Raw genomic sequence first — 27,886 nt, 5'->3', positions numbered from 1 at the left:
TGTAGTACTTTTGTAGAACATACGTCGTATTTTTACTGCTCTGTTTTGAATTTACAAAGTTACATTCGTCAAAAAAAACTATAAATTGTGAACTAAATATCATGATTAGCCTGAACCAATAACTTGACAACAATGATAACCTAATATATAACACAAACCAAACAGAGGAAAGGGGATTCTTCAGAATGTTATATGACCTTGGGAAGAAGTAATGACATAAGATACAAGTGAAAAAATGTGTTTGAAAATACTGTTTAAAAGAGTCATGATCAAGTTAAAGTTTATATTTCCGAATTCATTTTCACATTCCAAAATTTTTACTCTTTTCATTAATGTAGTCTATATATTGAAACCGTTCTAATCTTTAAATCTTTGGGACTGCGGGCACTGTTTTGTGTCAGAAGGTTTTCTCTTAAACATGTATTGAGACTTAAAAAATCTGAGTTGGGAAGGTCATCAGTTTATGCAGGGTTATATGTAGACAGGATTCAATGTGCTTTATTTTTTTGTATAACCAATGGCATAATCAATAATATTTCAGGTTCCCCAAAAAAATGGGTTTTGTTGTTATTATATTATTCTAACAATATAAGATACACAAGACATTAAAATACAAATGAAATTACAATCGTACCATGAAACGATTATTTTACAATGTATGAGTCACAACCTCAATATTGGATAAAAATGTCAAAATGAAATAGTAAGACGGGATATATATGATCTTTACATCTTGAACACAAATGAGGAATTTAGAAGTTTTAAATTATACAAGCGTAGGCGATATGGTTAGGGTAACCATGTTTCCCTATTTGGTACGGTCGACTTCATGCAAGGGCCTGTAATACTTCTAGCAACCTACTCCTTTTTGTTTAGCTAAAAATTTGATTCCTATTTTCAGCACATTTTTTTTTCAATTTTTCATCGTTCGATATGTCATCTATGAGATTTTGTGCTGATCTAATGGTCAAGTTTCGATGACACACACTGAAGTTCAATTATACGTTTTAGGTCAGGCTTTATTTAAGAAGGAGCCAAGGTCTTACGGAATTTCCACCTTATCTGACATTCAGGAGGAATTTATATGACATAGCCGATTACATAATGATAGAAAATGGTATAAATCTTGCCTGAATTAATTTCAATTACAATCCTATATAAAGCTGCTTTGACTTTATCTTCGATGTGAAATTTGAATATAAATGAGTGATGCGTTTTTGAAATGATTAAATGTAGTTTATTATTACAACAATATAAATCTGCGAGGAGCTGGCTTTAAAAGGGAAATGGTAATTGAATGTCCTACACAATTATGTCAATTTATCCTGAACGATAAGAAACACGGTTTAAGCTTTGATTTGATCAAAAGTGCTTTAAATTGGAACAAAACGAAATATTGAAAAATGTTTATATCTTTGAACGAAATCAAGCAGCGAATACCGATAACTCTTTAAAGTACAATCATTGTGGAAACAAAGCCAATAGACATGTGTCATATAAGATAAATTTGATAGAAAAAATTGTTTGTTTACAAAAAAATAATAACTTGTGTTAGAAGACCAAGTTTCCAAAAACAAATATAAAACTTTCCTTCAAATCTAAGCAGTTTTTTATATTCCGTTCAATACTACACTTTTTATTACCACAAGAGAATATTTCACATCCAAAGGTTATGGTTCTAGTAGGATCGATACCCTTGGCTAGCGAAGACATCACAAAAATACAGGGAGCAATGACTTGGTGCAGATAGACAACTTGAACCGGCAAACAGAAAAAGCATCTCATTAGAAAGATGAGTTCTTAATATTGTTTTAAGGTTGTATCCACAATTGATTATAATACTTTACACAGCGTTTTAGTCCTAAGAGATTATTTGACACCTTCACTTTTGTCTGAGCTATAGAGTATTTGATCTTTATCTGCACAAAATTTATGTATCTTTTCTCTTTCAAACACAAAAGAATGTCAAAGTTTTTTCTTTTACAAATGAGATCCGGCCACCGGGTTGTCATATGCATAAGTGGATTTTCCTATGTCAGTGAATTCAGAATTGGCGCGAACAAGTGATTCTGATGTATTAGGTCGCCATTCTGGTGTCGGTCTTGTAATGGTTATCAGTCTCTGTGAAAATGAAAAAAACAGTTTGTATGACATTGTTCCGCTAAAATCAAACAATATCTTATCATTGGATACACAGTCAAAAAGACAATTTCTTTACAAATACTTGAAGAAAGGTTTTCAAAAGCAGCTAAATAATAAAACTGAAGACATTTAAGAACGAAAAAGAAGTGTGTGACTTATGGTGTAGTTGTAATACCGCATATAGTATAAAAAAAAAGAAAAACACACTAAAACCAAACCAAGCAAAACCCAAAAGCAAAACGTACACACAAACAATGAAACAATGAACATAAAAATATATAGTTGTTTAAAATATGAATGAAAGAATTTGAAACAAAATCAGAAAAAAAGAAAAGGTTGCATTACAAACAGATAGTAATCATACTTACATCGGTTACCAATCCTGGGGTTTTGATAAATATGTACAGGAAGTATAATGGAATGGGACATAATACAACAGAGGTTAAACACCATCCAATTATCTGAGCAAATTCTGGGTACGGCACGCCATCTTTAACTTGTGGTGGTGTATAAGCAATTAAACGGTAAGCAAAAAGACCCTGGAAAAAAAAGGAATATGCATTGTGCTTTATTACTACAATATAATTGTACATGAAATGAAATACATGTTTCACATTAAGGCACAATACGTTTCATCTTGAATCATTGAATTTTTGTTTTTGGCAATGTGACTGATGCTCATGACATCTGCTATATATCTGTTATCTTGATCATGTCAAAATCCGGTAGAGATGTATATTGAAAAACGTTCAGTTTATAACATTGCAAAACACTTGACCAGAAAGCCACAATAATGTTTGTTAGTTATATGACCAAAAAAGAAACTTTAGCATATTTTAATATCGTCACAAGGCAGACACTTCGTCGTCCGTCAGTGAGAGACTACATATTCTACCGCAGGATTTAATGCAGCCCTGTTGTTATATATGGTCATAAAAACGCTGTTCAATGTTCCTTTCATATTTTCTATTGTTAAGCATTTGTCGATGTATTTAAGTGCTTAAGATAATGTTTCCCTTAGGGCTTCTATAGACTAGTTAATAGAATTGTAATACCACTTACGCCTATAAGTAATGGTGATGCTAAAACCCAGCAAAACAACCAATAAAGTGTAGGTCGTGGTGTTTTACCCAACATAAACTCTATATCTTTTATAAATCTGGTAACACCTACAAACACAAATTAAACTATGAAGAAAATGCTAACCTCAGTCCTGAGAATAATATCACAAAATAAAAGTCAAATTATCTATTATTAAAGAAACTTGTCCTTCACAATATATTCGGTATGAAAATGATCTTAGAACATAAAAAGCGAAAACCACTTTCAAAATCCCTTATTTACTCATTATACTACATGTGCATGTTGACCAGCAGTGCATTTATATAGGTCAGCTTTATTGTGGACAATTTCAATTTGAATAACAAACAAATAAATGTCTAGTGTTATTGACAGTTAAAATAGCATATCTGAACAATAATCAGACAAAAAGTATAAACTAAACAAATATGTAGCAAAATGTCGAAACAGGGAATACGTCAAAGCGAAAACAGCCCTTACAACAACAAAAAGCAAAAAAGGAAGTATACATGTATGATGATATACTCGATATGATACTTACCATATACCCATAAAACTGCAACACATTCACAAGTAGCTACACAGAGGACAGAGAAATCAGCACCATATCCATCCATGAGACCAACAATGTAGTCACCCGTCTGTAAAAGTATTTATTCACAAATAGTATAAAACAGTGCTTTTGAAAAAGGACTTAACTGACTGCATATATTTAGATATGCATACCAAAGGCACCCTTGTCTTTGAGGATAGAGGACACGCGTTAATCATGAACAAAAACACATCTATTAATTCTCTTTCTGTTTACATGGAAGAATGATATTATTTTAGAACTGAATTATGAGTCCATTGTGATTTACCTGTGGCAGAAACTTCGCAAAATTCTAAAAATCTTTGTAAGTATCAAGCACGGGCGTCACAAGTTTGCAAAACAATATCGGCTGATTATCATTGCTTTATCACTTTTTACCTCTTGTTTTAAATATTCAGACTAGATTTTCAAACATTGTAATGAAATTTCAATATAAAGTCAAATGTTTCTGGTATCGAGTTTTATAGATTGAATTATATAAAAGTTTTTTTTTTTTCAAGTAATGCATCTGCCTTACTCTTACAATGATTTTTACAATTGGTGTATACTTACAGGTGTTACACAAGGTAAAGCCATGAAGAAGCAGATGACACCTAGACCAATACACATATGACTTTTATATTTTCTAAGTTTAGGAAACTCGTCTTGTATACAGGTAAGGACTGTTTCCATGAGAGCAAACTGAAATACAATACATTTACTTAATTCAACTACTTTTTTTAAAGTTTTATAATTTTTTCAGTTACAATGAATTTTATTATACAACCTTTTACACTACAGAACTACAGGTAATGAAGCTAATAAAGGTTGTCATGAATTTTAATTAGTTTTTCGATTCTTCATTTTGTTTTATTAATCAAAAATTAAAACAGATAATGCACATGTCGATTCAAATTTACAACACACAGTTTTGATGATTTGTAAAAATCCAAATGACTTCGTTAAATATGCAATTTGAATTATTATAATAAAAGAGAGATAACTCCGACTTACCTCACTGTCCAATCCGAGAGTGAACAACATGAAAAAGAATAAGATGGACCAAAGCTGTGGTAAAGGTAAATTTGAAAGAGCTTCTGGGTAGGCGACGAAAGCTAATCCATATCCTTAAAGAAACACAAATATTCAAATGAAATACAACCACGTCAAATGCTTATCAATACATGACAACGTTAAGTAGCACTCTACGTAAGAATCATGCAAAATGTGATTTATGGTTGGAAAGCCTACATATTTTTATTTTTTTGATATTTTGTTTAAAATTTCATAGTAAACAGAAATTAATTTGTAGTTTTTCGTGTAACCCTTGTTCATGAAGATAAAAATCATATAGAATGTACTGTAGAATTCAAAAAGAAGGGAGATAATTCTGTAAATAACATGAAAATACAATAGAAACTTTTGGATTTTTATGTGGATTATCCCCTAAGAGCAGACAGATTGGAATGAATAATTATACATTTCATCATATTGACCTTCATTGTATATAGCAGCTTCACAAAAATAAAAATGTGTGGCCTTTTTTTGAGGTGTATCAGAATGTGCATGATTCTTACAGAGACTGCTACTTGACTTCCAAGACAAGTGACTTTTAGAAAATGTATGCATTATTTGAAATATTTCCTGTTTCCTTTTAGTTATACCAATTAATCCTTATAATGTTTTTTTGTTTTAAAGTGTTGAATTCATATTCATAATAATATTAGTATTTGTTGTTCCTCAGCAAGACAACAATAACTGTGATAGTACTATTGTTCGCGGGGTACCAACTTTCGTGGTTTTCGTGGATAGGCCAAATCACGAAATTTAATTCCCAACGCAAACAAGAATCCCATTGATGTGTATACTTAAAACCTAAAACCCATAAATTCAAGAATCCACGAACTTGTGTTTCTATCCAAATCCACGAAAATTTGTATCCACGAATTAAAGTACTTTCACAGTAATTGCCCAAATCAGATTTTGATTAATTCACTATGATACATAACATAATAATTCGTTGGGGATAATCTGTAAGTTATTGTTGCTAGTAAATTATCATTTATAATTATTTTTTTAATATCAGTGGCGTACCTCCTCTTGCAACTTCTGAAACATCGAGTCCTGTTTTCTTTGCCAGACCACCAAAAGTAGTAAATATCACAAATCCAGCTATAATACTGGTCACTAAATCCATCACAGCAATCAACATAGCGTCACTAAAAACGGAAGTTGCCAACTGTTATTTGTATTATTTAACAACAGCATTAATAAGATCTGTTATAAGTCTCGTTCTAGTTTCATTTTCCTTACCGTAATTTTTTTATGTAGAACGTATTGAAATCCGAAAACCGGTCCGCATTTTATTGTTTACTTCCGGGATCTCGAAACACTTTTATCGTGTGGAAATATATAATTGTCATTTTTATTGGTATTTTTTTACGAAAAAATGTTTTCCATTTATATACTGAACGCAGAGCTATGAAAACGGCAAATCTCTATGCATTTGAATGGTAGACTAGGGCCCATCCTCTTGAAATCACGGTGTCACATGACGAGACTTACAAACCCAACTAAAAAATCTGCATAGTCATTTTTTTCTTAAGCAACTGAAAGTAAATGTATTTGTTATCTTGTGTACTAGTATCAAGTAATATAAATACTTTGTGAGCATATCTTTTTTTTTGTAGGTTTAAAAAGGGCCGGAGCTGGCATGTCAGTTCACTGCTAGTAATCCTTAGTTTGTACATTTCTGTAATTTATATTCAGTTCATTTATTTCTGGTGTAACAAGGGACTCTGACCTTTTTGAACACATTTTTAGGTGTGCGATATTTTTTCCATAGTGTCCAGATGTTAAAGGGGGAGGGCTGTAATTACGCAAAAGTACTTTAACCCTGCTGCATTTTACACCTGCCCCAAGTCAGAAATTTCTGGCCTCTGTATGTCTTGTTTCTTGTCCACCTTTAGTTTACTTTTATGTTGAGTATAAAGGGGCAACTATTTCGCTGTACCTGTGTATAATGGCTACAACCTGCCCTGTTGTGTGATGGTTTCCTCGTCGTTCAATTTAGACCAATGGGTGACCTTGGACTGACATTTTCATCCCGGTGGAGTTATGTCATAAAATATCACAAATATCAATAATGTAATGTCAACAAAAAATTGCATGTGATATTTACCCATAAACATTATTCTTGAATTTATTGTAACTACCAAACATGATGATACCACCGAATGATACACTGAGAGAGAAAAACATCTGTCCAGCTGCTGCAACCCATACCTAAAAGATATAAATAATAGTGAGAAAGGAACGAACTATATTGGTCATCCAGTTTGGGTGGTTGCCAAAGTGAACAAATAGTTCTTGTTACGCATGTAGTACATTGAAAAGTATTTTAATTTCGAAATCCTTTATAAGTATATTAACTTTTGTTAATATCTCTTAAAAATACTGTATTTGATTTCATTGATTAATTGAAAGTTAAATTACAAAATCATATGATTTTTCGGCAAATCTATAAAGGTATAGTGTGGTTATGTTTACAATGTAACATTCCACAATCTGCACAAATAAAAGTACAAACTAACAGTCATTTTTATGGAGATTTTAAGTAGGACTCCAGCTAAGAATCATGCAAAATGTGATTCATGAGTAAAAAGCCTACATATTTTTATATTTGATATTTTGTTTGAAATGTCATAGTAAACAGAAATCAACGTGGTTTTGCATATAACCTGTATTCTTAGGAGATAAAAATTATATAGAATGCACTGTAAATTTCAAAATTAAGGGAGACAACTCTGTAAATGGTGCTCAAATACAATAGAACCTACTGGGTTTTCAATTTGGATTATCTCCTAAGAGCAGGCAGATTTGAATGGATAATTAAACATTTCATAGTACAGACCCATAAAACAACTTAATTACAAAAATAAAAATATGTAGCCTTTTGGGGTGTATCACATTTTTCAGATTTTGCATGATTCTTACAAAGACTGTTACTTCAATGACACTCGGTTTAAAATGTTGCTATTTTCGAGTTTTAGTAATCTCGTCATTCGGTTGGGGTGGTTGCCATGCTGAACATATATTTCTTGTTACGCATGTAATATATTGAAAAGTACTTTAATGCACTGGAAATATCATTCTGAGTATATTAACTTTTGTTCATATCTCTTAAAAAAGTACTGTATTTAATTTCATTAATTTATTGACAGTTATCTTACATTTATTCGAAAACAGAGAAAAAAACAACGCTACGATTAAGCAAAACTATATTCAATAATTCGATTTTTTGGCCACCGTTTAAATATCCCACAATCAATTTTTAGATTTGAGATTTTACAAACAAACTCTATGGATAATTGTTGGTTCTAATCTTCAATATTTGTGCGAATATTCTCTTTCTTGCAGACCTTTTTAGAAAAACAGTCAACACACTGAAATATTGAACAGAAAAAATACCTTAAGGTCGGCTAATTTAGACCATTCAGGGATGATGAAGTATTTGATTCCATCAATTGCGCCATCTAGTGTACATCCTCTAATCAACAGAATCAACAAAATTACATAGGGGAATGTAGCGGTGAAATATACGACCTGAAATGTAAGAATGCATGCAGATGAAAAAGATGCGTATGTCGATTGTCCTTGTCTGGTCGTTATTCATGGAATTTGTTTATTACTGTTCAAGTCCTGGTTCCCTTGATTTTCCTTCTGTATTTTATGAATTAATCAGTGTAATTAATTGGAAAGAGTCAATAACCAAAATATTATCACGAGTGCCGAAGAACGCCTATATTTAACGAGTGTGCGGAACTTGTTCCGCGCACGAGGTAAATCCTCAAGTGTTCTTGGCACGAATGATCATATTTTGGTTATTCACAATAACCAATTGATTATCCTATTTATTTTATAGATTTTCGTCATAATTTATCGATATTTTTAATATGAATTTCAAATTCTGTGATTGGTGGATTGATATAAAATTTGTAACGTTTTGTCAGGAGAAAGCGCGAGAGTGAAATTATCGAATTTATTTCACAGTGTGAATTATCGAAATTTATTACACAGAGAATATTCGATAAAACACTATATCACAAGTATCGTTATAATTGACATAATATATATGGCAATACTTAATGGAGTATATGAATCAGTTTGTCGAAAAGTTAATGTTTTGTGCGAGTTATGATTTTAAAAATTATACAGAAAAACATGCATGTTTCGTTTTCTTGTATCACACGTATGTATGATGTAACATGTAAGGAGATATTTACTTTGCCTGAACTTTTAATGCCTTTAACCAAACACAGAACAACAACAATCCATGAGAGAAGCAGACAAAGAGCAAGCTTGTAATCGGGGAGACCAGTGTCGGCGTAAAAATCATCAGCTTTGTTAATAATGGTCTTGCTGTAAAATAAGAGGAAAACTGATTTTAAAAATGATCATAAATTGTTAAGAAGCTATTGTTTAGAGTTCTACCTTTCTGTCATTTATAGTTCAATATATCTGAAATCAATTGCAAACAAATTGCTATGCTTTCTCTGTAAACCAAGAAATGTATAAAGTGGTTTTGTTTACAATGTAACATTGCACAACCCAGGCAAATAAAAGTACAAACTAGCAGTTATTTTTAGAGATTTGAAATGGCATGTTGCTATCTTCGTGTTGAAATTTTATCCTCTGGACCATTGTTACGTACTGCTTGACATACAATGATCATATTCTTTTTAAGACTGTTCAATTGTACATGTATTCCTCAATGTTAACTGCAATATCACTGACGTTTATTTATACATATTACATAATTTATGGAAAACTATATTCATCCGTTCGAGAAATCGTTTAACCTAGTACTTCACGACAGAATAAAAGACTTCGTTTTATCTTTTAAATCAAAAAGGTTTCTGTATCTCTTAAATTAAAAAATGGTATCATTGACAAATTGCAATGTAAGTATCAGTCTTTCTAAAAATCAGACAGAAGGTGATTCATGCATGTCAAAAACCCATCAAACTCAGTATTATTTCTTGTGCCGAGACAGTTACTGATCACATAACCAGTCTTAGTTTTTCATTTGGTTGTTGCGCTTTTGAGATAAAAATTATATAGATTGTTCATGAAATTTGCACTTGGCAAGAGTTATCTTTCTTGATTTTCTTGATTTTTTTTTTATTTCTTGATTTGGTTGATTTAAGGGAGAGATGAATGTATGATTTTATTAAAAGTGCAGATTTGAATGTATAAAAGATTATCGTTATGTGAAAGTATAGCATATGTAGACAGGCATTGTATGTTTGGTGAGTTTTTTCTTAACCATGAATCACTTTACCATTGGTAGTGTCTGAATTTTATACCGACTGGTACTTAAGACCTTGTTCTGATGATGACAATATTTGATTTCCATTGCCTTCATCTACTTTACTTTTTGTATTGAAATTGATGCCCATCAGCCACGTACGCCCACTTCTCGGACCCAACACCCATTGGTGTTTCGGCATCTCGTAGGACTTAGCATCGGCTTCTCGTGGTAATTATAAGCAAGATCCAACCCTGCTTCGTCAGAGGTCTAACTTAGATCTTGCGGAAACGCGAAATGTAAGAAATTCTTTGATATTTGTGTATCTGCTGAGGTTCACAGTCGAAAATTCTCTTACAGTCTTCAACTTTCATTAAAATTTTCCAATGTTTTTTTTTTAGTTTGCCAATTTTTTTCAAGCAAAAGTGGTATTTTTGATAAAAACTAATGGAGTGCCATTAGTGTCCCTTACATTTTTTACTGGAAAATTTAGGATATAAAACATTGTTTCGTACATATAATACAAATTATAAACAAGTACAATTTTGATAACCTAAAAGAAGAAATACTTATCATTTTACTCAATAAAAGGTACACAGGCCAAATTATTTCACATGATTTTCACCCGAATTGAGCAAATAAATTTTACGAGAGAGTTCACGTGAAATTCGGGTGAATCGAGCCGCTTTTACGTAAAATTGACGTGAGTTGTTCACATGCTATTCATGTTAAGTGAATTTCACGTGAAAATCACATTAATTTCATTTGAAGTTCACACGAATTTCACATGAAAAATATTTGTCTGTGTATATTTGACAGGTCTTAATTACAGGAAAAACTAAAAGAGCAACCTACTCGAAGAACAACTGTGCTACAGGTACTGGCGTTTCACCTTGGTAAGTAACGTTGGTACAGTTGAACCCCTGGTTGGCAAGTTCAATATCTGTGTCGTTTAGAAAGCATCTGCATGGTGTGGTGGAATTAATCAGCTCTGTTATGTTGGTTGAACAATAGTCTAGCTTCTTAGTAGATTGTTCTACACATCCAAGAGGTAACCAAGACTGGAAATTGAGGGAGAAAATATGTTTTATCAGGTACACTGTAACAGTATTAGACAGAAAAAAACAGTAATCTAACTTTTTTGTGGATAGTACTACACAGTCAATGAGTAACCAACACTGAAAATACAATTGAATTGAATATGTTTTCAATTAAATCTATTTGTAGAAGGACAGTAGTCTATTTTCTTTGGATAGTTCTACATAACCAATGGATAACCAAGACTGAAAAATAGAAAGATGGGTGAAAAATGTTATATCAAGTAAAAAACATAGGGAAGAAAACAGTTATCCAGCTTCCTTACAGATGGTTACGTCTTCTAGACTGAAATGTGATGTCTGTAGTTAGATACGTTTTATTTACATATTGTGTTACACATCCACTTGAACATGAAAACGTAAGTCAATAAATATGTCATTGATGGGAGATAAGCATTAAAATGTTATTCATGTTTACGTGTAGGCCGTTGTGCAAGACGAACTGGAACTGATGATTTCAGTGCAAAACCTGTATACAACATAATGAACAGTTTTACTGTTTATGGCAGTGGTTGCTTCTGAATGGTAACTAACATTGTCTTGTACGGGTTCCTTTTGTTACCTCAAAAATATATGAACGTGTATCTATGCATTTCCTGTAGTACTTTATTTTCTTTTGATTTTGGATAAACTGTTGGGATCTATGTTTTTTTTATACTTTACTATAATGCTTCACTAGAAGACTTGATACGTACCTCTTCACACTTAGTCCATGGAAGTGTACCCTGCATGGACGAGAAGAAATAAATCAGTGTGTAGGCCATGATAACGTTGTAGTAGATTGCAACCACTAGGGAGATGATAGCCATAGATATACCAACACCTAAGGAAAAAGATGACAGAGTCATGTAACAGCATACTCGGAAAATATCGAATATTAGCACCACATTTAACACAAAAACATTTCCCTAGAAAAAACATTTACCTTAGTTGACCAAGCTGTGCCTATTACAAACGGATGTCTTCCCTTTCTAATTTCTCTTATCTTTTATTTTTTTTTTGTTGTTTCAAGTACATACTTCTAATAAAATAATGGCATGTTTACTCATCCATACTTGTATACTTTACAAAATGCTTCATATACAATGACCTTAAAGAAATTCTACCTGCAATTACGTAATTCTCCTTAGTACGGCCAAGGACGAATTACATTATATACACGAAGCACGAGACCATTATTTTACACAATGTTTTATTTTTTAAACAACTTCAGCTAACGTGTGTCGGTCTATGATAAAATACGTCCTTACTAAAAAGGATAAATAAGACCCAGAATGAAACAGGAGAAGAATAATTTAGTAAAGTATTCTTTTCTTATCAAGGTACATTCATTATGCATTCAGATCAGACAAAGAATATATTATTATGTGCTATTATTGTGTCAGTAAAGAGTTTTTCATTACTAGTGTGGCATAAAAATTGCAATGTTGAACATTTTAACAGATATTTGAAGTGATTTATTTCTTTCTGCCTTAAGGGAATTCATTTGGATGAATAAAAGATATATTGATTTTTTACAGGATATTTTTTTCTTGTCACTTTTTACATATTCCTACAATTTTATCAATGTACATCATTAAAAAATTATAAAAGATAAAGGATAAAATACATGCTAATCCATGAATCGATCACAACATGTGTATGACCAATGTACTCAAATGAAATTTTTATTCTCCCTAAGGAGTATCTAGAATTGTTTATCTATAGGCATGGCAATTTATGTTTATTTAAAGTGTTGATTGTAAAGTAAGTTCAGTAACTTCGGGTATGAGAATATTAATCATTCGTGAAAAAAGGTCAAATCTTTACAAGAGATCTATGCATAAATTTCTGCCATAAATTTTGTATTTTAATAATTGTAAATTACAAAAAAATTATATGATTTTATTTGGGAAGAGCTGCTAATGTTTAAATATTTGTATGACACTGGCTTAGCTAGAATGCTCCTGCCGTTTTTTATAATCAAACGGTTGAAAATCTAATTTTTGATTAACCAAACTTGTTGAAATCGACACCGGAAGTATCTTCAATTGCTCAAGTTCAATAACAATAGCATGTTCTAGTGCATCTGGAATTATGAAACAGACTTCCATACTGACTGGTAGCATAAAAATTGAACAAACGACGTTCTAAGGCAGGAGACAAAGAAGAACATGCTATCCATTCTACTTTTGTGAATTTTATTTTAGACTTGATATACGGCAAAATATTTCTTGTTATAGAATATGCATTCCTCGAATTTTACCATTTTACATCTTGTTTGTATTTATGAATCTTCGGAACAACCTTGAATTTGATGGCAGAGTAATCAAAGGAACCAAGGTTATAGCGGTAATCAAAAGAATGTAATCCAGGGACAAAGACCAGACATGGAAAACAGACATACACAACAAAGAACATAAAGTAACTAAAATTATACATACAAAGTAACAAAAGTAAATGAGCAACTCGGACTCCACTAAAAACTGGGAGCAAGGACCAGGTGCACCGGTAGGGTAAGCGTCCTCTGCTTTTCTAGAAACACCCGCCAAGTTGATCATAAAAAGTCAAGTCCGGGGCAGACAAACGAGGAAAGGAAAACTATGACCTGTTGAATAAATCAGTTTTCATGGTGCTGATGGATACACCATAACGATCCACGATTTCATGATGACGACCATAAAACTTCTGTAGTGATGACTTCAATCTTGTAGCAACATAACCCTGTCCCAGAAGCCTATTTGTTAGAGTTCTAGAGCGATACAAAAAGTCTGCGTAGTTTCGGCAAGCTCTGGCATAACGTATGAGTTGTGATATGAACACTCCATACGCAGGAGCCGAAGGGATGTTGCCACAGATGAAAGGAAAGTTGACAATTCTGAATGAAAAGTCATCACGTTTGTCGGAAAGTTTGGTCAATAGTTTTCCTTTACCATCCATTTCCAAGTGTAGGTCAAGATATGAGGCTGACTTCACAGTGTCTGTAGTATCCTTTATCTCAAGTTCTTTTGGGTAGATGCGATGTATCAAATCCCCGAAATTAGGATTGTTTAAAGATAATACGTCATCTATATAGCGGAAACTGATATTGAAGGATCTAGTCAAACAATATTCTTTCTTTCTGATCAGATCAGTTATAAAGTCAGCCTCATAAGAGTGAAGGAATAGGTCAGCAAGTAAAGGAGCACAATTTGTTCCCATTGGAATGCCGACCGTTTGTTGAAAAACACGTCCACCACATTGGACAAATATGTTGTCGATTAAAAATTCCAGCATTTTGTTAACATCTTCCTCTGTACATTTGAAAGATGATTTGGAATTATTTCTTACAAAGTATGAGGAATCTCTACCAAGAACTATATATTTGTATCTAGGTGTACCATCTTTTTTGGAAAAAACAACGATGTATAATGTTTTAAGTCGGGATTTTAACTGAGTATGGGGAATAGAAGTAAACAGTGTTGAAAAATCATAGGTTTTAATGCTATTATATTCAGATAATAGTCTTGAACTGATTGTCTCCAAAAGATCTTTCGAATTTTTCAGGATCCACATTGAATTAATACCACTACGGGAGTAACAAGTGTTGTGGTAGGACTGTAGACCCTCTTTGACAGTTGTGGGTATAGAAGTTAAAAGTTTTGAAAGAGTTTTGGTAGTACATTTTGCAGATCCAGCTATGAAACGTTGTTTGTATGGATTCTTGTGAAGTTTAGGAATCCAGTACATAGACGGTAAATCACAATCATCGTCCTTGGTAGAGAGACCAAAAGAGGATAGCACAGATTTATGGTTTTCCACAATCTCTTCTTTGGAGAGAGTGGTAGCAGTGTAGGTCTTATCACTGCTATTATTTTCTACGTCTACCTCTGATAATAGACATTGGATATAAAACGTTTTGCAGACAAAAACAATGTTGTTTTGGGCTTTGTATGCTGTACGACAACATATTTTTCATGTATAGTAGACAATGTTTTTGCTACATCGGGGTCTTTGAAAACTGATGAAGCAGTTAACCGTATGTTCAGCTTAAGTCGAATGCGGCAATCCGGCCAGCCATATAATATAAATTAATGAATTTGATAATTTTATTTTAATGAGATATTGAATTGATACACACACTATTTGTGACGAATCGACATAGGCTTCTATTCAATGATTTCACATTTGAAATATAATGCAATATTAAAACCCACACTTTTGTATAGGCTAGCAAATAATTTAGGATCCTTACAGTTCATCATCTGTAACTGCATATAATGTAAGTTGATTATGCCATTATGAATACTCCACTGCTTTTTTTTTATGTTAGAATTTTGGCAATGGCTTTTACGCCGTTTTAGTACAAGGTTTTAGTACTTCAAAGAATAACCATGTTTATTGAAAGTAAACATGGATAATAAAACTTATCAAATGTAAAAAAAAATCTTCTTTCGTATGGACATAGAATCCTTTTAACAATGTTTGAAATTCCTTTCTTTCAAAAATTAAATATATAGATACGTAATATATTTCAGGGCCTAATCTAGATATCAACGACAAGGAGAAGTTTTAGTAAATAATGTTTGAAAAATAACAATATTGACATTTTTGTATATGTAATGTTTTGCAAAAACTTCTCCCCGTCAAAGACAAATGGGAGAAGTGAGTACAAATGGGAGAAGTGTTTACTCATTTATACCTCTAGATTAAGCCCTGAAATACTATTTTGAAAGCGTATTTTATTTTGGCGAATTTAATCTGTACTGATTGTTATCACGTATTTGCAAATGACTGTTAGCAGTTTCAATTATCAAGTTTTTTTCCATAATGCAGATAGGATATGTATATATCAACAAACACAGCACAAATATAATTAAACGCTTAACAGGTAGACTTAGGATAAGGGACATATCTCTTAAAAATCACTGGAACGTTTGTATTCAGCATTTTACATCAATCTTATGTAAGTATCTAATTAACTTGGATTCATTTTATTCTGCTTCAAACGGAAGCTTGAGAAGCTTTGGTGAAATTGAATATGATACAAACATATCACTGAGTTCATGAGTTATGTCTCTTACCCTAGGTCTACCTCCTTAAATCTCTGATATATGGTAAAATGAGTAAAATATATGTAAAATGAGTATGATGATTGTTTTTTTAATAGAGTAAGGTTGCTACAAGTCCCTGTCATAAATGTTTTCTTTTAAATTAATATCATTTCTATCAAATATCCATTCAATATATTTCTGCAGCATAGACTCTCTGTACAGCAGACAGATAATGAAAAGTTAAAAATATAGATACAATACATGGGCCAGATAACAAAACCATCCCCTTAGAGGAATTATTGTAGACCTACATTTTGTATATCTGTTGATATATATTTATATTTTGTAAAAAGATTAATACAAAGAGACCAGAAGCATGTCTAGGCAATTATGAAATAAGTTACAACTAGACAGCTACATGTATGTGCTGGGTCAGGACAGTGTATGCCATACATATATATGTACATTTATAATAGTGTTTGCGTAGCTCGACCGATGATAAAAATACGGTTAAACAACCGTTCAGGTCTATCAAATAGATCTTATCATCCAAAAGTATCTCAAAATAATGTTAGATGAGTGTTTCGAAAAGGTTTAATCGTATGTGGATGTGATTAGGAGCCAGGATTATGATCATATCATAGCATGACAAATTAAAGTATCCAGGTCGCTCGGCTGCTGATAAAACACGGTTAAACAACCGTTCAGTGGTCCTTTTCTCAAAAAGTCGTAAGTGTAAAATTAGTCGTAATTTATGACGTCATAGTAAATAAAAGTATTGTGACGTCATAACTTACGACTAATTTCACCTTTACGATTTTTTGTGAAAAGGGGCACAGGTCTCGATTTCACTAAAAGTCGTAAGTGTAAAGTTGATCGTAAGTAATGACGTCATAAACTAAAATAGCAGTGGGATGTCATGATTTACGATCAAATTCACTCCTACGACTTTTTGTGAAACCGACGCCTGGTCTATCAAAAAGATAAAATCAGCCAAAAAGTTCTCAAACAAAGTTACATGATCGGAAATTGACAAATGTATAGATATATATGCGGATGAGTATATGGCTATGATTATATTTAAAATGTTAAGAAAGTGGAACGGTGAACATTACGACACATTTAAATCTCATAAAATGATGGATCATGCATTAAAATGTAAATAGAATGTAACTGGGTCGTAAAAAATGGGTTGATCAAAGATCAATTTAATTTCTCTGGGGGTTTTAAATTCGAGGATTCCCAATCATCTTCTGATTCACTTAATTATTTTGATGACTGTGTTCTGACTAATAGGGAATGTTACATGAATATTTAATAGGCACAATATGGTATACAGCCGTCTGGCTTGACTTTGTCAATGATTTGTAAAGATGTTCAACTCATTTCACCAGTTACAAATATGCCAGTTAGAGATTGCATCCTACGACCCGATTACAGAAAAAAAATAATCTAGAATTAAGGTTACCCACAAATCCTTGCCAAACTCTTATTCAAACCAATCGGATTACTTGAAATCCAATATTTTAGGAAAAACTATGGTATTAGAAGAAATTCTTAGTTTGAGATTTTTTAATGAAACGCAGGCCAGTTTTTATAGTATGTTAGGACTGGGGGGCGTTTATGTGTTCTTTTGATAATAGATGGGGTCGGTTTTTAAGACTTATTTTATGGTAACTATGGTCAATTACTAGCTGTGACTTGTACCAATATATAAAGTAATACCGTTGTACATGTAATATTATTTTTATTCATTGGTGCATTATACAATCAAGTTTTTTTTTCAACTGACTTCACTTACCTTTAGCGCTTGGATTCAATCTCCAGACCCCTGTTGGTCCAAGACCGGAATATTGACCCAGCACCAACTCCATAAAGTACATGGGCTTGCCTATCAAGAACTGTAGTACCAAGTAAGCAATCAAAAATGCAGCTGAAAAAAGTAAACATTCTTCAAAATGTTGTAGTTTATAAATATTTTGTGTATTCTTCTACATATATGAAGTTCTGAACGCTTTTATATCTGTCAGACACCAAATTATGGCGATGTTTTTACAATGTACTATTATCTTAAGATCAGAGAAATAAGAGAGAAAGGTATATTGGCCCTTCAGGTACTCAAACCAGTCAAATCTTGTTATCGGATGTCAAAATACAAGGAGACTGGTCTATTAACTAGGATTTTAAAATAAAATATATGGGATTAAGTCATAAAAGTCATTGATTTTTAAGCAAATTTGACGTCAACAGTCTTGTAGGTGGCATAAGAGCTGTTCCTAAAACATTAGAATCAACAACGTTTGTATGTCTTAAACAATTAATTTATGGTTTCCTTGACATTATTCTACAAGCGTTTTGTTTTTCTATTGCGTAGTTTGTACATTTGAACTTGTTTAATCAGAACCTATCAATAATTTATTAACGTCATTTGTTAAAACAGATCCAAAATTGTAAGCCGTGGACCTCATTGAAACAACAGGTATGGGGCCTCGAACGGCCAAGACCTCTTGCCGATTCTAATGTATGGATGCCCATACAACAGCTTTTGAAAGGGGTGTCCAACACTGAATCCGTCAGTTAATCGTAATCACCTTAATATGTTGAGTGGACAAGAATAAGTAACCTGTCCAAACAGAACCCAAAAATGGAGTTATTGCCCTTTTTCGATTATTTTTTTTTTGTTTTTTTGCTATTTTGAATGTTATTTCTTTCAAAAATCTTCTCCTCTGAGACAACATAGAACCGATCACCTAGGAATCTGTTCATACACCCTTCGATGTTTTTCTTCCAAATAACTCTCCTGTATTCGAAAAGACACATTGTATTCATATTTTACTCAGCATTGGTGCACAAGGCAAGCCTCACTTCCACTTTCACTTTTGAACCATATACAAGTACCAAGTTTGAACAATATCATCTATTTTGGCTCTTGTGCAAAACGACGTTATTGATCTATTAACATGACAGAGCCAACACATCAATGTCTACTTACCACCGCCATTTTCATAAGCTAAATAAGGAAATCTCCAAACATTTCCAAGCCCTACTGACAACCCAATACACGACAAAATGAACTCCCATTTGGAGCCCCATTGTCCTCTGTCTTCTGTAGCCTCGTCTATTATGACGTCACCATTACGTTCTTTCTTTGTATCTCCATTCATGTTATAACTTTCACGTGTGTCAACCTGAAGGCAAAATATGATAGAAGTTATTTGCCCTCCTTACAGTGAATTGAGAAATAAAAATGGAAAAAAATGAAATCCAGAAGGTGGGTCCTTCGGGGGTTAGACCCCCCCTCCCCCACATCTTTTTCCACAAAACTGCTTTATATTCATTTCTGTCTCGATACATCGTAGTAGTTAGAAAGTTAGAGGAAAACTTGTAACATTCAAATTAAATGATAAATTGTAGATTTACGGTTAAGGTCAGTTATTTTTGAAACCTCTGATTAATCAAATGTAACCTGGTTGTTCCAGATCATTGTATGCCAGATTTACATGTTCCATGCGTTTCTAAAATAAACTCTCTAAGTCTTGAAGACGGCATGCTTTCCAACACAATCCCATTCATACTGACTCCAACCAAACCATAGACATTGTATATAAAATGTTGAGCGTCTGCTCAGGTATATCTAATACTACTTAGTTATAATACATCGGTTATGCTGAAGTCGGAATTGAAACACACGACGGCTAACCGCTTGTTAAATATGACTTAAGCATCACTGTCGACGAAGCGGTTTTTTTTTTACCGTAGAGAAACGGAAATAATGAAATGAAGTCCTAGTGCAGCTTACACGTCATATCTATTTCGATATCCATATGTAGCCGACCTCTGGAATTTGACCGAGTTGGCATCTATCTACCGACATAGACTAAACGTCCCTTTCTTTTCTGGTACTTTTCCAACACAGACAAAGAACCAGGATATTAAGAAATTACAAAATAGGAATGTACACATATGAACCGATTATTTCAAAATACTATTTTATTAAGTCATAGGAATCTACGCTAATTTTTAAGTACAAAAAGGAGACAAAGGTCAGTAAAGGTCAACTAGGTTTTAAACAAATTTAAATCTGCCCTGATAATTATGTTTCCTTTGAAGTTTTACATCATACATTTAAAAAAAAAGATGCTTCTAGTCTTGGACTTCACAACAGCTACTAAGACACGAAAACATGTAGTTACTGATTCATACATATATTTTTTGTCTTTTCCTGGAATGAAATTTTGTAATACACTATTGGAATCTGGAATTTATAGTACTTTGTTCATAATTTGAAAATATTCTCAACATAGTAACCTCAAATCTGCTGCAGTGGAGAATGAAACAGAAAAATGAACTGAAACTAAAATTAAAGGCTCTATGTAAATAAGTGTCATTCTCTTTAAGAATCAGGCAGTAGGTGAAACATGGTATGAACAAAGTTTTTACTATTTGCAACATAAAGACTTTCCATATCATCTTTGTAAATTTTGTTATATTTGTTATAATTTCATTGGAATGTATTAAAAATGAACATTTCAAGGGCAGATAACTTTGTCGATAACCTCATTTTTCTAATATTCTATCGAAAATTTTTTGAGCAAATCCAGTGGTGCAGAGATCAAATAATGGTCTTTCCAAATAGAAAAATAATTTTTTAGTGAAATTATTGTCTCAGATCGGTGAGTTTTTGACCTGTATGTTTTTATTTTTTCCTAATTTGCCTGATTCTTACAAAAACTTACATTTAAAACACTTACGCATTCAATAAGAGTTTGGTCATCTTTTCTTGAAGTTTTTTTCCAAAACAAGGTCTTTGTTTCCCTACTTATTGTTTAAAGAGCCTTTGTAGTAAGATTCATTTTCACATAAAACACAATTTTTTTCCTACTTTTACATTTTTTGTATATATTTGACTTGAGTACTGTTTTTAAACAGTTTATGGATCTTGAAATTCCTACGCATTTCGTTCTAATGCTGCTAATGAGAGGTTATTCCTTGAAACACGTGAACAGCATACGGAAATTTGCAGAATTTACATGTATATGACTAGTAGTTTTGTATTTGACACTAATACCGCATGTTTTAGAAAGGTTTCCATATTTTACATACTTTTTTGTCGATAACCTGCCTTCTTTTCATGCAGCACATGAAAAATAAATAGAGAAATATTCTACTTTTTGACAGTTTAATTACCTTCTCATACGCAAAACGAAAAGTTTATATGCAATTAGAAATTCATAGGGAAACATTTTATCTTTTTTTTTTGTTACATAACACTCGTCGTCTGTTACAATTGCAAGAAAACCAAACTTTCATTGTGCGGAATAAATGTTTATAGTTTTAACTTCGTGACATATTAATAAAAGAACTTCAACCTAGTTTCTCACTAATAATTCTCACTTTAAATCTTTTCTTATGTGCATGTTAACAGCGCATGACTGTGTGGGTGTCTCTACCTCGTAGCGTATTGATCAACGCCGTACTACTTGAACTCAAGACCCAAAAGAAGTTAAATTGAAGGTCACCATGTTCCGCAGCAATATGTACATTAAGTATATATGTACTCATGTTAGATAAAACTAAATTTCTAATTAATAATTTCCTCATATCTTTCTTCAAATCAATTTTGGACCAATCATGCTTACGTGACATCAAAGATTTTACAGAAAGCTCGAGGAGTTGCCAGGTCAAAAAGAAAAGTCGAGGAGTTGCCAGGTCTCTTAGAAAATCTAAAATTGATAATTACCTCTTTTCCATCGGATTAACCAGCTAAACATGACATTAAAGATTTAAGGAGGTAAACCTAGGGTAAGGGGCTTTACTCTTGAAATCAGTGATATGTTTGTATCATATTCAATTTCACCAAAGCCTATCAAACTTTCATTTGAAACAGAATGAAATCAATCCAAGTTACTTTGATGCATACATGAGATTGATGTAAAATGCTGTATACAAACGTTCCAATGATTTGTAAAAGTTGTGTCCCTAAAATTACCGTACGTCTACCTCCTTTAAAAGAAAGCTCGATAAGTTGAGGAATGATATTTTTAAGAAAGAAGTGGCAGATTTGCTGTATCTTTTCGGTAAAATGAGTACTACAGTTACTTTCAGCGACATACCCCTGTTGTTATCATTTTACACTTTAGCTACATGTATCTGTTTTGAACTCATTGTTGAATTTATAACTATTAAAATGATAAAAAGTTGAAATTCAACTTAACTGTCATTTCATATACATGTATATATAGTATAAGATATTATGTTCGTGAAGGGCAATAACAAAATTATCGAACTGATAACGTTTAGGCAGTAGTCAAAAGGGATAGTCAAAAGGAAAATACGTATAACAAATGGCAAAATCTGGGCAAATACTGGAAGAGTAATGAAGGTAATAGCGGTAATCAAAGAGAAATCAAGGGAACCAAGGTTATAGTGGTAATCAAAGATTAATCAAGTGAACCAAGGTTATAGCGGTAATCAAAGAGTAATCAACGGAACCAAGGTTATAGCTGTAATCAAAGAGTAATCAAGGGAACCAAGGTTATAGCGGGAATCAAAGAGTAATCAACGAAACCATGGTTATAGCTGTAATCAAAGAGTAATCAAGGGATCTATGGTTATAGTGGTCATCAAAAGAATGTAATCCAGGGACAAAGACCAGACAAGGAAAACAGATATACACAACAAAGAACATAAAGTAAATAAAATCATACATACAACGTAACAAAAGCAAATGAGCAACTCGGACTCCACTAAAAAATGGGAGCATTGGAAACCACCTCAATGTTCCTGACTTAGCACATGTATTTGATAGATGGGTCAAAACAGGATTAACCATTTATGAGACATAACAGTTTTAGAATGCACGTAAGGACATGTACATTCAGTTTAGTTTCATTTCAATAATTTGATAATTTATAAATGGTTTGACAGATTAGATGGTCGCTAAGTTTGTATTAACAAATGCTACTGATAAGACCTAATATCCTTTTAATACGAAAATGTTGGCATAGTGGTAAGACTATAACAATGTCATCAAAATGCACTAACATTTGTAGGGGCACGTAACTCTGTAAAAATTATTCTAATTTTTAAATTACATTTATATTGAAAAGTTTCACGGTTACAACAGAAAATAAACTTAATGTTGGCCATAATGAATACTTGGTGGGGGATTATAGGTGTACTATTGCATTGGTAGGTTTCGTTTCAAACTTTTCAAGATTCTAGCAAGATTTTTTTATATTAATAACTAGACGTTTAAGTAACAAAAAAGAGATTCAGTAGTCATAATAAATGAGTGCAGCAATGGAAAACAAAAAGCACTTTAGGTCATCCTACTAAGAAAAGTGCATTCAACCTGTAAACGTGTAACCGTTCTACATAATTCTATTTCAAACGAAGAGTTTCCAATAGCGTAAACTATTATGCAAACACATATCTTTTAAATGTGAATGGAAAATTTTAGCAGTTATTCATTTAATTTGATCACATTTGCATACATATCTCTTATATGTCAGTGTGAACAAATTATTGTTTTTAAATAGATGGTTGGACAAACATCATTACATTTTGAAAGTGACATATTTCAAACAAAACCTTTATGGATGGTCCCGAAGCTTGAAGCTCTGAGGTCGTCAGTAGAGGGCCACAGTGAAAAATATAAAGTACAATGTTAAATATTAGAGCCACTGATAATTTGAACAGATAGGTTTAATATATTTGTGGCCATATATAAAAGGAGGAGGGTTGTGATCACGCCAAAGTACTTTAACTCCGCCGCTTTGTTTGCGCCTGTCCCAAATTTCTGGCCCCTGTATGTATTGTATCGCTTTCAATTTCAGTTTATTTTTGTGTTGCTGTAGTATAGAGGGACAACTATGTCGCTGTACCTGTATATAATGATGTTTTAGGGCTAGCTGCGGTATGCCCTGTGGTATGAGGGTTTTCTCGTCGTTCATTGAAGACCAATGGGGACCTTGAAATGACATGTTTTCATCCTGGTGAGGTTTAGTTGTCTCTTTGACTTATTCATCATATTCAAAGGTATGTTTATTTTTACAAGGCAAAAAGATTCCAGGAACTGCATACGGTCCTATTGTACATCGCATCCTGTCTGAACTGATTGTTGGAGGATATTATTTTTTGTCGATTTATGCATTCCTTTGGTTTACAGGTGATGTCTGTTTTAAAGAGGTTACTGCTTCATGAATTGTTCGGTACAGACAGAATTCATTGTACTAAAGGCTGTAAGAACTTCGTATGAACACAGTGATATCTTTTATGTGTGACATTATATATTTACTTTAATACGCTGTACTAAAATCCACGAATCTATTTAAGACATATACATTTTTATTTGAGTTATTTCGCCCTCAACGCTTAATGAAATGGACGCCTATTGTCACCTTGTTACGATTCCCGGTAACGCCCCCATCGGCCATCAATAACATGTTTTAATGTGTGCCATTAAAGAAGCATCAAAGGAACTTATAACGAAAAGATGTAAGTTTCGTAAACATATTATTATACACCGAACAAAACAAAAAGCGGGCAAAGGTCATAATGCGATAAAGGTGAATCAATAAACTTTCAACAAATCAATTTGAATTTACAGTATACATTTCTATATTGGCCGTAGAAATGACCCTCGGGTAGTCCCATTGTTGTCTCCGTATTTAAACAGATTTAATACAGCCTTGACATCTGAACAACTGGCTGCCGGACAAAGTGGATGTAGTTCAGATAAGAATGTGTGGCATTATCAAAAGGCATAAACTTGTTTGTTATTGATTAAACAAATTCAAAGTCATCTTCAAAGTCTTTTACATTTATCTTATTTCGGTAGCTGGAGGACATTTATAAGTACATTGTAGTTCTTTGGGGAGTGGTTAACAAGTTTCAAAACAGCCAGAAATGGTTTAGGACTAGTTTTTAACGCAAATTCAATTTGACAAAAGCAAATGACGTATAATATGAATTAAAAAACATTAAAAGTTCCGGTCAGTTGGTGAAACATATAGATCACAAACAATATAGTTATGCCAGCAATATATCATATCTGTTGCATACATGTACATATTTATAACTAGTTAACTTACATGTACACGAGAAAAAAAAATCATCAAATAATATAAGTTTAGTTATGATTTGTCTGATTTGATAATACATGAAGTATTAAATCCTTGTAGTATGCAGGGGCAGATCCAGACACTTCGTAAGGGTGCCAGCAGTGGTTTCTTAGAAAAAGGGGGGGTGCTCGGACATTATTTGCCTTTTTTTCAATTTTTCACATGAAAATAACAAATTTTCTAATAAAATGGAGGGATGCTAACCCCTACTACCCCGGGATCCACCACTGCTACTATATATTAAGCACATCTTTTCAAGTCATTAATAATACCACTTTGGCTTCAGTGCGTACCGTTTGAGCAATAAACTGAAACTGAAATCGAGTTGATTATCATTTGAGCAATAAACTGAAACTGAAATCGAGTTGATTATCATTTCATTTAAAATTCCGTCACTTGACTATATACAGTAAAAGTAATTATGACTAATGCGGATAAATTTGATACAAAATACAATTTATCTTCTCTATCTACAATGAACTTTAAGACGGTCGGACATCCGGGTTTATTAGGTGAAGCCTTACCACATACGTGGTTGACCAACCTTACATATGAGTGCTGCGAATTGGTTTATTTGAAATATATAGATTGCACTCTAAAACTTATATTAAGAATGTACTTCGATTGACATTTTAAAATTTTTGAACTCGTGGTTTCGCTACAAAATAAACCATTTCTTTTTTCCGCGTCCGAGCAAAATAAATCCTCAACATATATTGTACAGCATTCAGGACTCCATAGAATACAATCCGCATTTTTTTTTATTGTATCTGTCTTTACTTCAATGATTAAAACTTTAAACCATAATTTCCAACGAGGAAACAAATTGTTTAGAATACAAATGTTTGCTGAAGAATAATTGAAAGACGAACTTGTTTGCTGTTAATTAAATTTACTTCAAGTACAGTTGATAATTGAGGACACTTCTGACTACGTATTGACTGTTTGTAAATACGTAGCTATTATAATGCGACATTTATGTTTAAACTGAGATTATGAAGGAAACATTTCTAAAATTCAAGATGTATAGCGGGAAACATTTATCTGAGGTTGAACTTTTGTTAGCTATCACTTTTATCAAAAACAAATTAAAAAGTTCAGAAGTACATTTATTGTCATACACGGGAATGGGGCATGGAAAATCCATACTAATGACATTCGATTATAAAAAAAGCCATACAAAATGTTAGCGTAAATTCCTAATTCGTCTTGTTATACGTTAAAAAAAATCAGAAATAGTAACAAAACATATCTCAAGAGAAAAAGAAAGAAGTTCGTGTACGCGTAAGTGAACACTCCGAATAGCGTCTGACTTTCGAACTCAAAAGTGGGATACGCGAGGTCAGACGCTTGATTAGAATAACAAAATATCAGAGAATATCGAAAGAACTATATGCATCTACAGCGATAAGTAAGAGAGAAATCGAAGGTCTACCGCTGCGCGAAGCTACATGTACAAGTACCCGTGCAGCCTCACTAAAATGATAATTAATTGCTGTAAACTTACCAAAACTATCATTATTAAAATAATCCAGTGTCACAGCGTAATGTTTCGTAGTGCAATCAATACAATTGATGAAAAACAAATTACTTTTGACGAAAAAATCTGTTACCTACTTTTATAGTTTTATCATAGCAATTCGTATTCTTCTTTCAGCTTTATTATTAGAAGATTACGCGTTTTCTTGTTTGAGTGTTTTACTAGGTAAAACCTTTCTTTTCTGAGAGGAATACGTTCAATGACAGAGTTATAGTAAAACCTATCGAGTTTGGACACTAAATTATTCTGAAACCATTCGAAACATGTGATGATTGGGTATTGATTACTGTCATACATGTATCTCATGCATGTACTTTAATGCGCGCATTGTGGAATCCGAACGTCTAGGAGAAGCAAAAGTGGAAGCGTATTTATGTAGGAGTTCTAATCCCGATCATTAGAGAAAATGCGTCCAGATTTGATGGGCGGTTTTATGCTAAAAGACAAAACGATCAATGTATCGATGATGTAAAATAAATGCTAAGACACAAATCTCTAAAGAGATATACAGACATCACCAAAGGGTCGCTTTTCACAACAATTACACTATCTTATATAAAGCCAAAGGGAAATTTGCTAATAGTGTACGTTGCTTAAAAAAACTTAGAAAATGCACTCTGTTGAAGTTTCTGAATATTTATGAATGATTGGCGATCAGAATGGACAAGCAGAGGCAAAATTCACCAAAATATTCCAAATCATCACAGTCAGAGTATGACACATGGACTCGCTTAATAAACATGAATGAGAAAAAACAAATTGAATGGAAGTTGTCAAATTACAATTCATATGATGACTTTTTAGCACTTTTTAAACTGTTTAAGGATTACATAATTTCAAGATGAAAAAGTGAAATAATGAATGCATTCATCTCCAGTGAAGTAGAGTTTATTTGATTGGGAATAACACCCTCTTCTTTTGGAGTGTTTGATCACATAAAACTTCATATAAGTTGTCAAAGCCGACATGCACGAAAAAAATATAATCATCGTTATTATGTGAAATTGAT

The 27,886-nt window shown here is 32.7% G+C and overlaps 1 protein-coding gene across 2 annotated transcripts in view; it reads right to left on the bottom strand.

Annotated features, from left to right (window-relative positions):
• Positions 1-522: 522 nt before the first annotated feature.
• Positions 523-27,886, bottom strand: part of LOC148601482 (sodium- and chloride-dependent neutral and basic amino acid transporter B(0+)-like) — a 30,303-nt gene continuing 2,939 nt past the window's right edge. The window contains exons 1-15 of one of the 2 annotated variants that reach the window (XM_088554647.1): positions 20,012-20,142; positions 19,205-19,400; positions 18,014-18,145; positions 11,896-12,023; positions 10,959-11,164; positions 9,079-9,214; positions 8,264-8,398; positions 6,975-7,078; positions 5,888-6,012; positions 4,808-4,920; positions 4,367-4,495; positions 3,764-3,863; positions 3,205-3,311; positions 2,511-2,681; positions 1,767-2,121 (exon numbers count right to left, since the gene is read on the bottom strand). In XM_088554647.1, coding sequence (XP_088410773.1) covers positions 1,981-2,121; positions 2,511-2,681; positions 3,205-3,311; positions 3,764-3,863; positions 4,367-4,495; positions 4,808-4,920; positions 5,888-6,012; positions 6,975-7,078; positions 8,264-8,398; positions 9,079-9,214; positions 10,959-11,164; positions 11,896-12,023; positions 18,014-18,145; positions 19,205-19,376 — 1,899 coding nt within the window. In that variant the 5' untranslated portion in view covers positions 19,377-19,400; positions 20,012-20,142 and the 3' untranslated portion in view covers positions 1,767-1,980. Of the gene's footprint in view, positions 2,122-2,510; positions 2,682-3,204; positions 3,312-3,763; positions 3,864-4,366; positions 4,496-4,807; positions 4,921-5,887; positions 6,013-6,974; positions 7,079-8,263; positions 8,399-9,078; positions 9,215-10,958; positions 11,165-11,895; positions 12,024-18,013; positions 18,146-19,204; positions 19,401-20,011; positions 20,143-27,886 lie in introns of those variants that run through there. The other variant, XM_088554646.1, reaches the window with a different exon arrangement.

This window comes from Perna viridis, chromosome 12, assembly GCF_037379345.1.
Source record: "Perna viridis isolate PV_CMFRI_1.1 ecotype Kerala chromosome 12, ASM3737934v1, whole genome shotgun sequence".
In the NCBI taxonomy this organism is placed as follows: Eukaryota; Metazoa; Mollusca; class Bivalvia; order Mytilida; family Mytilidae; genus Perna; species Perna viridis.
Note: the sequence above shows the minus strand (reverse complement) of the source record. Positions and strands in the feature narration are given on the sequence as shown.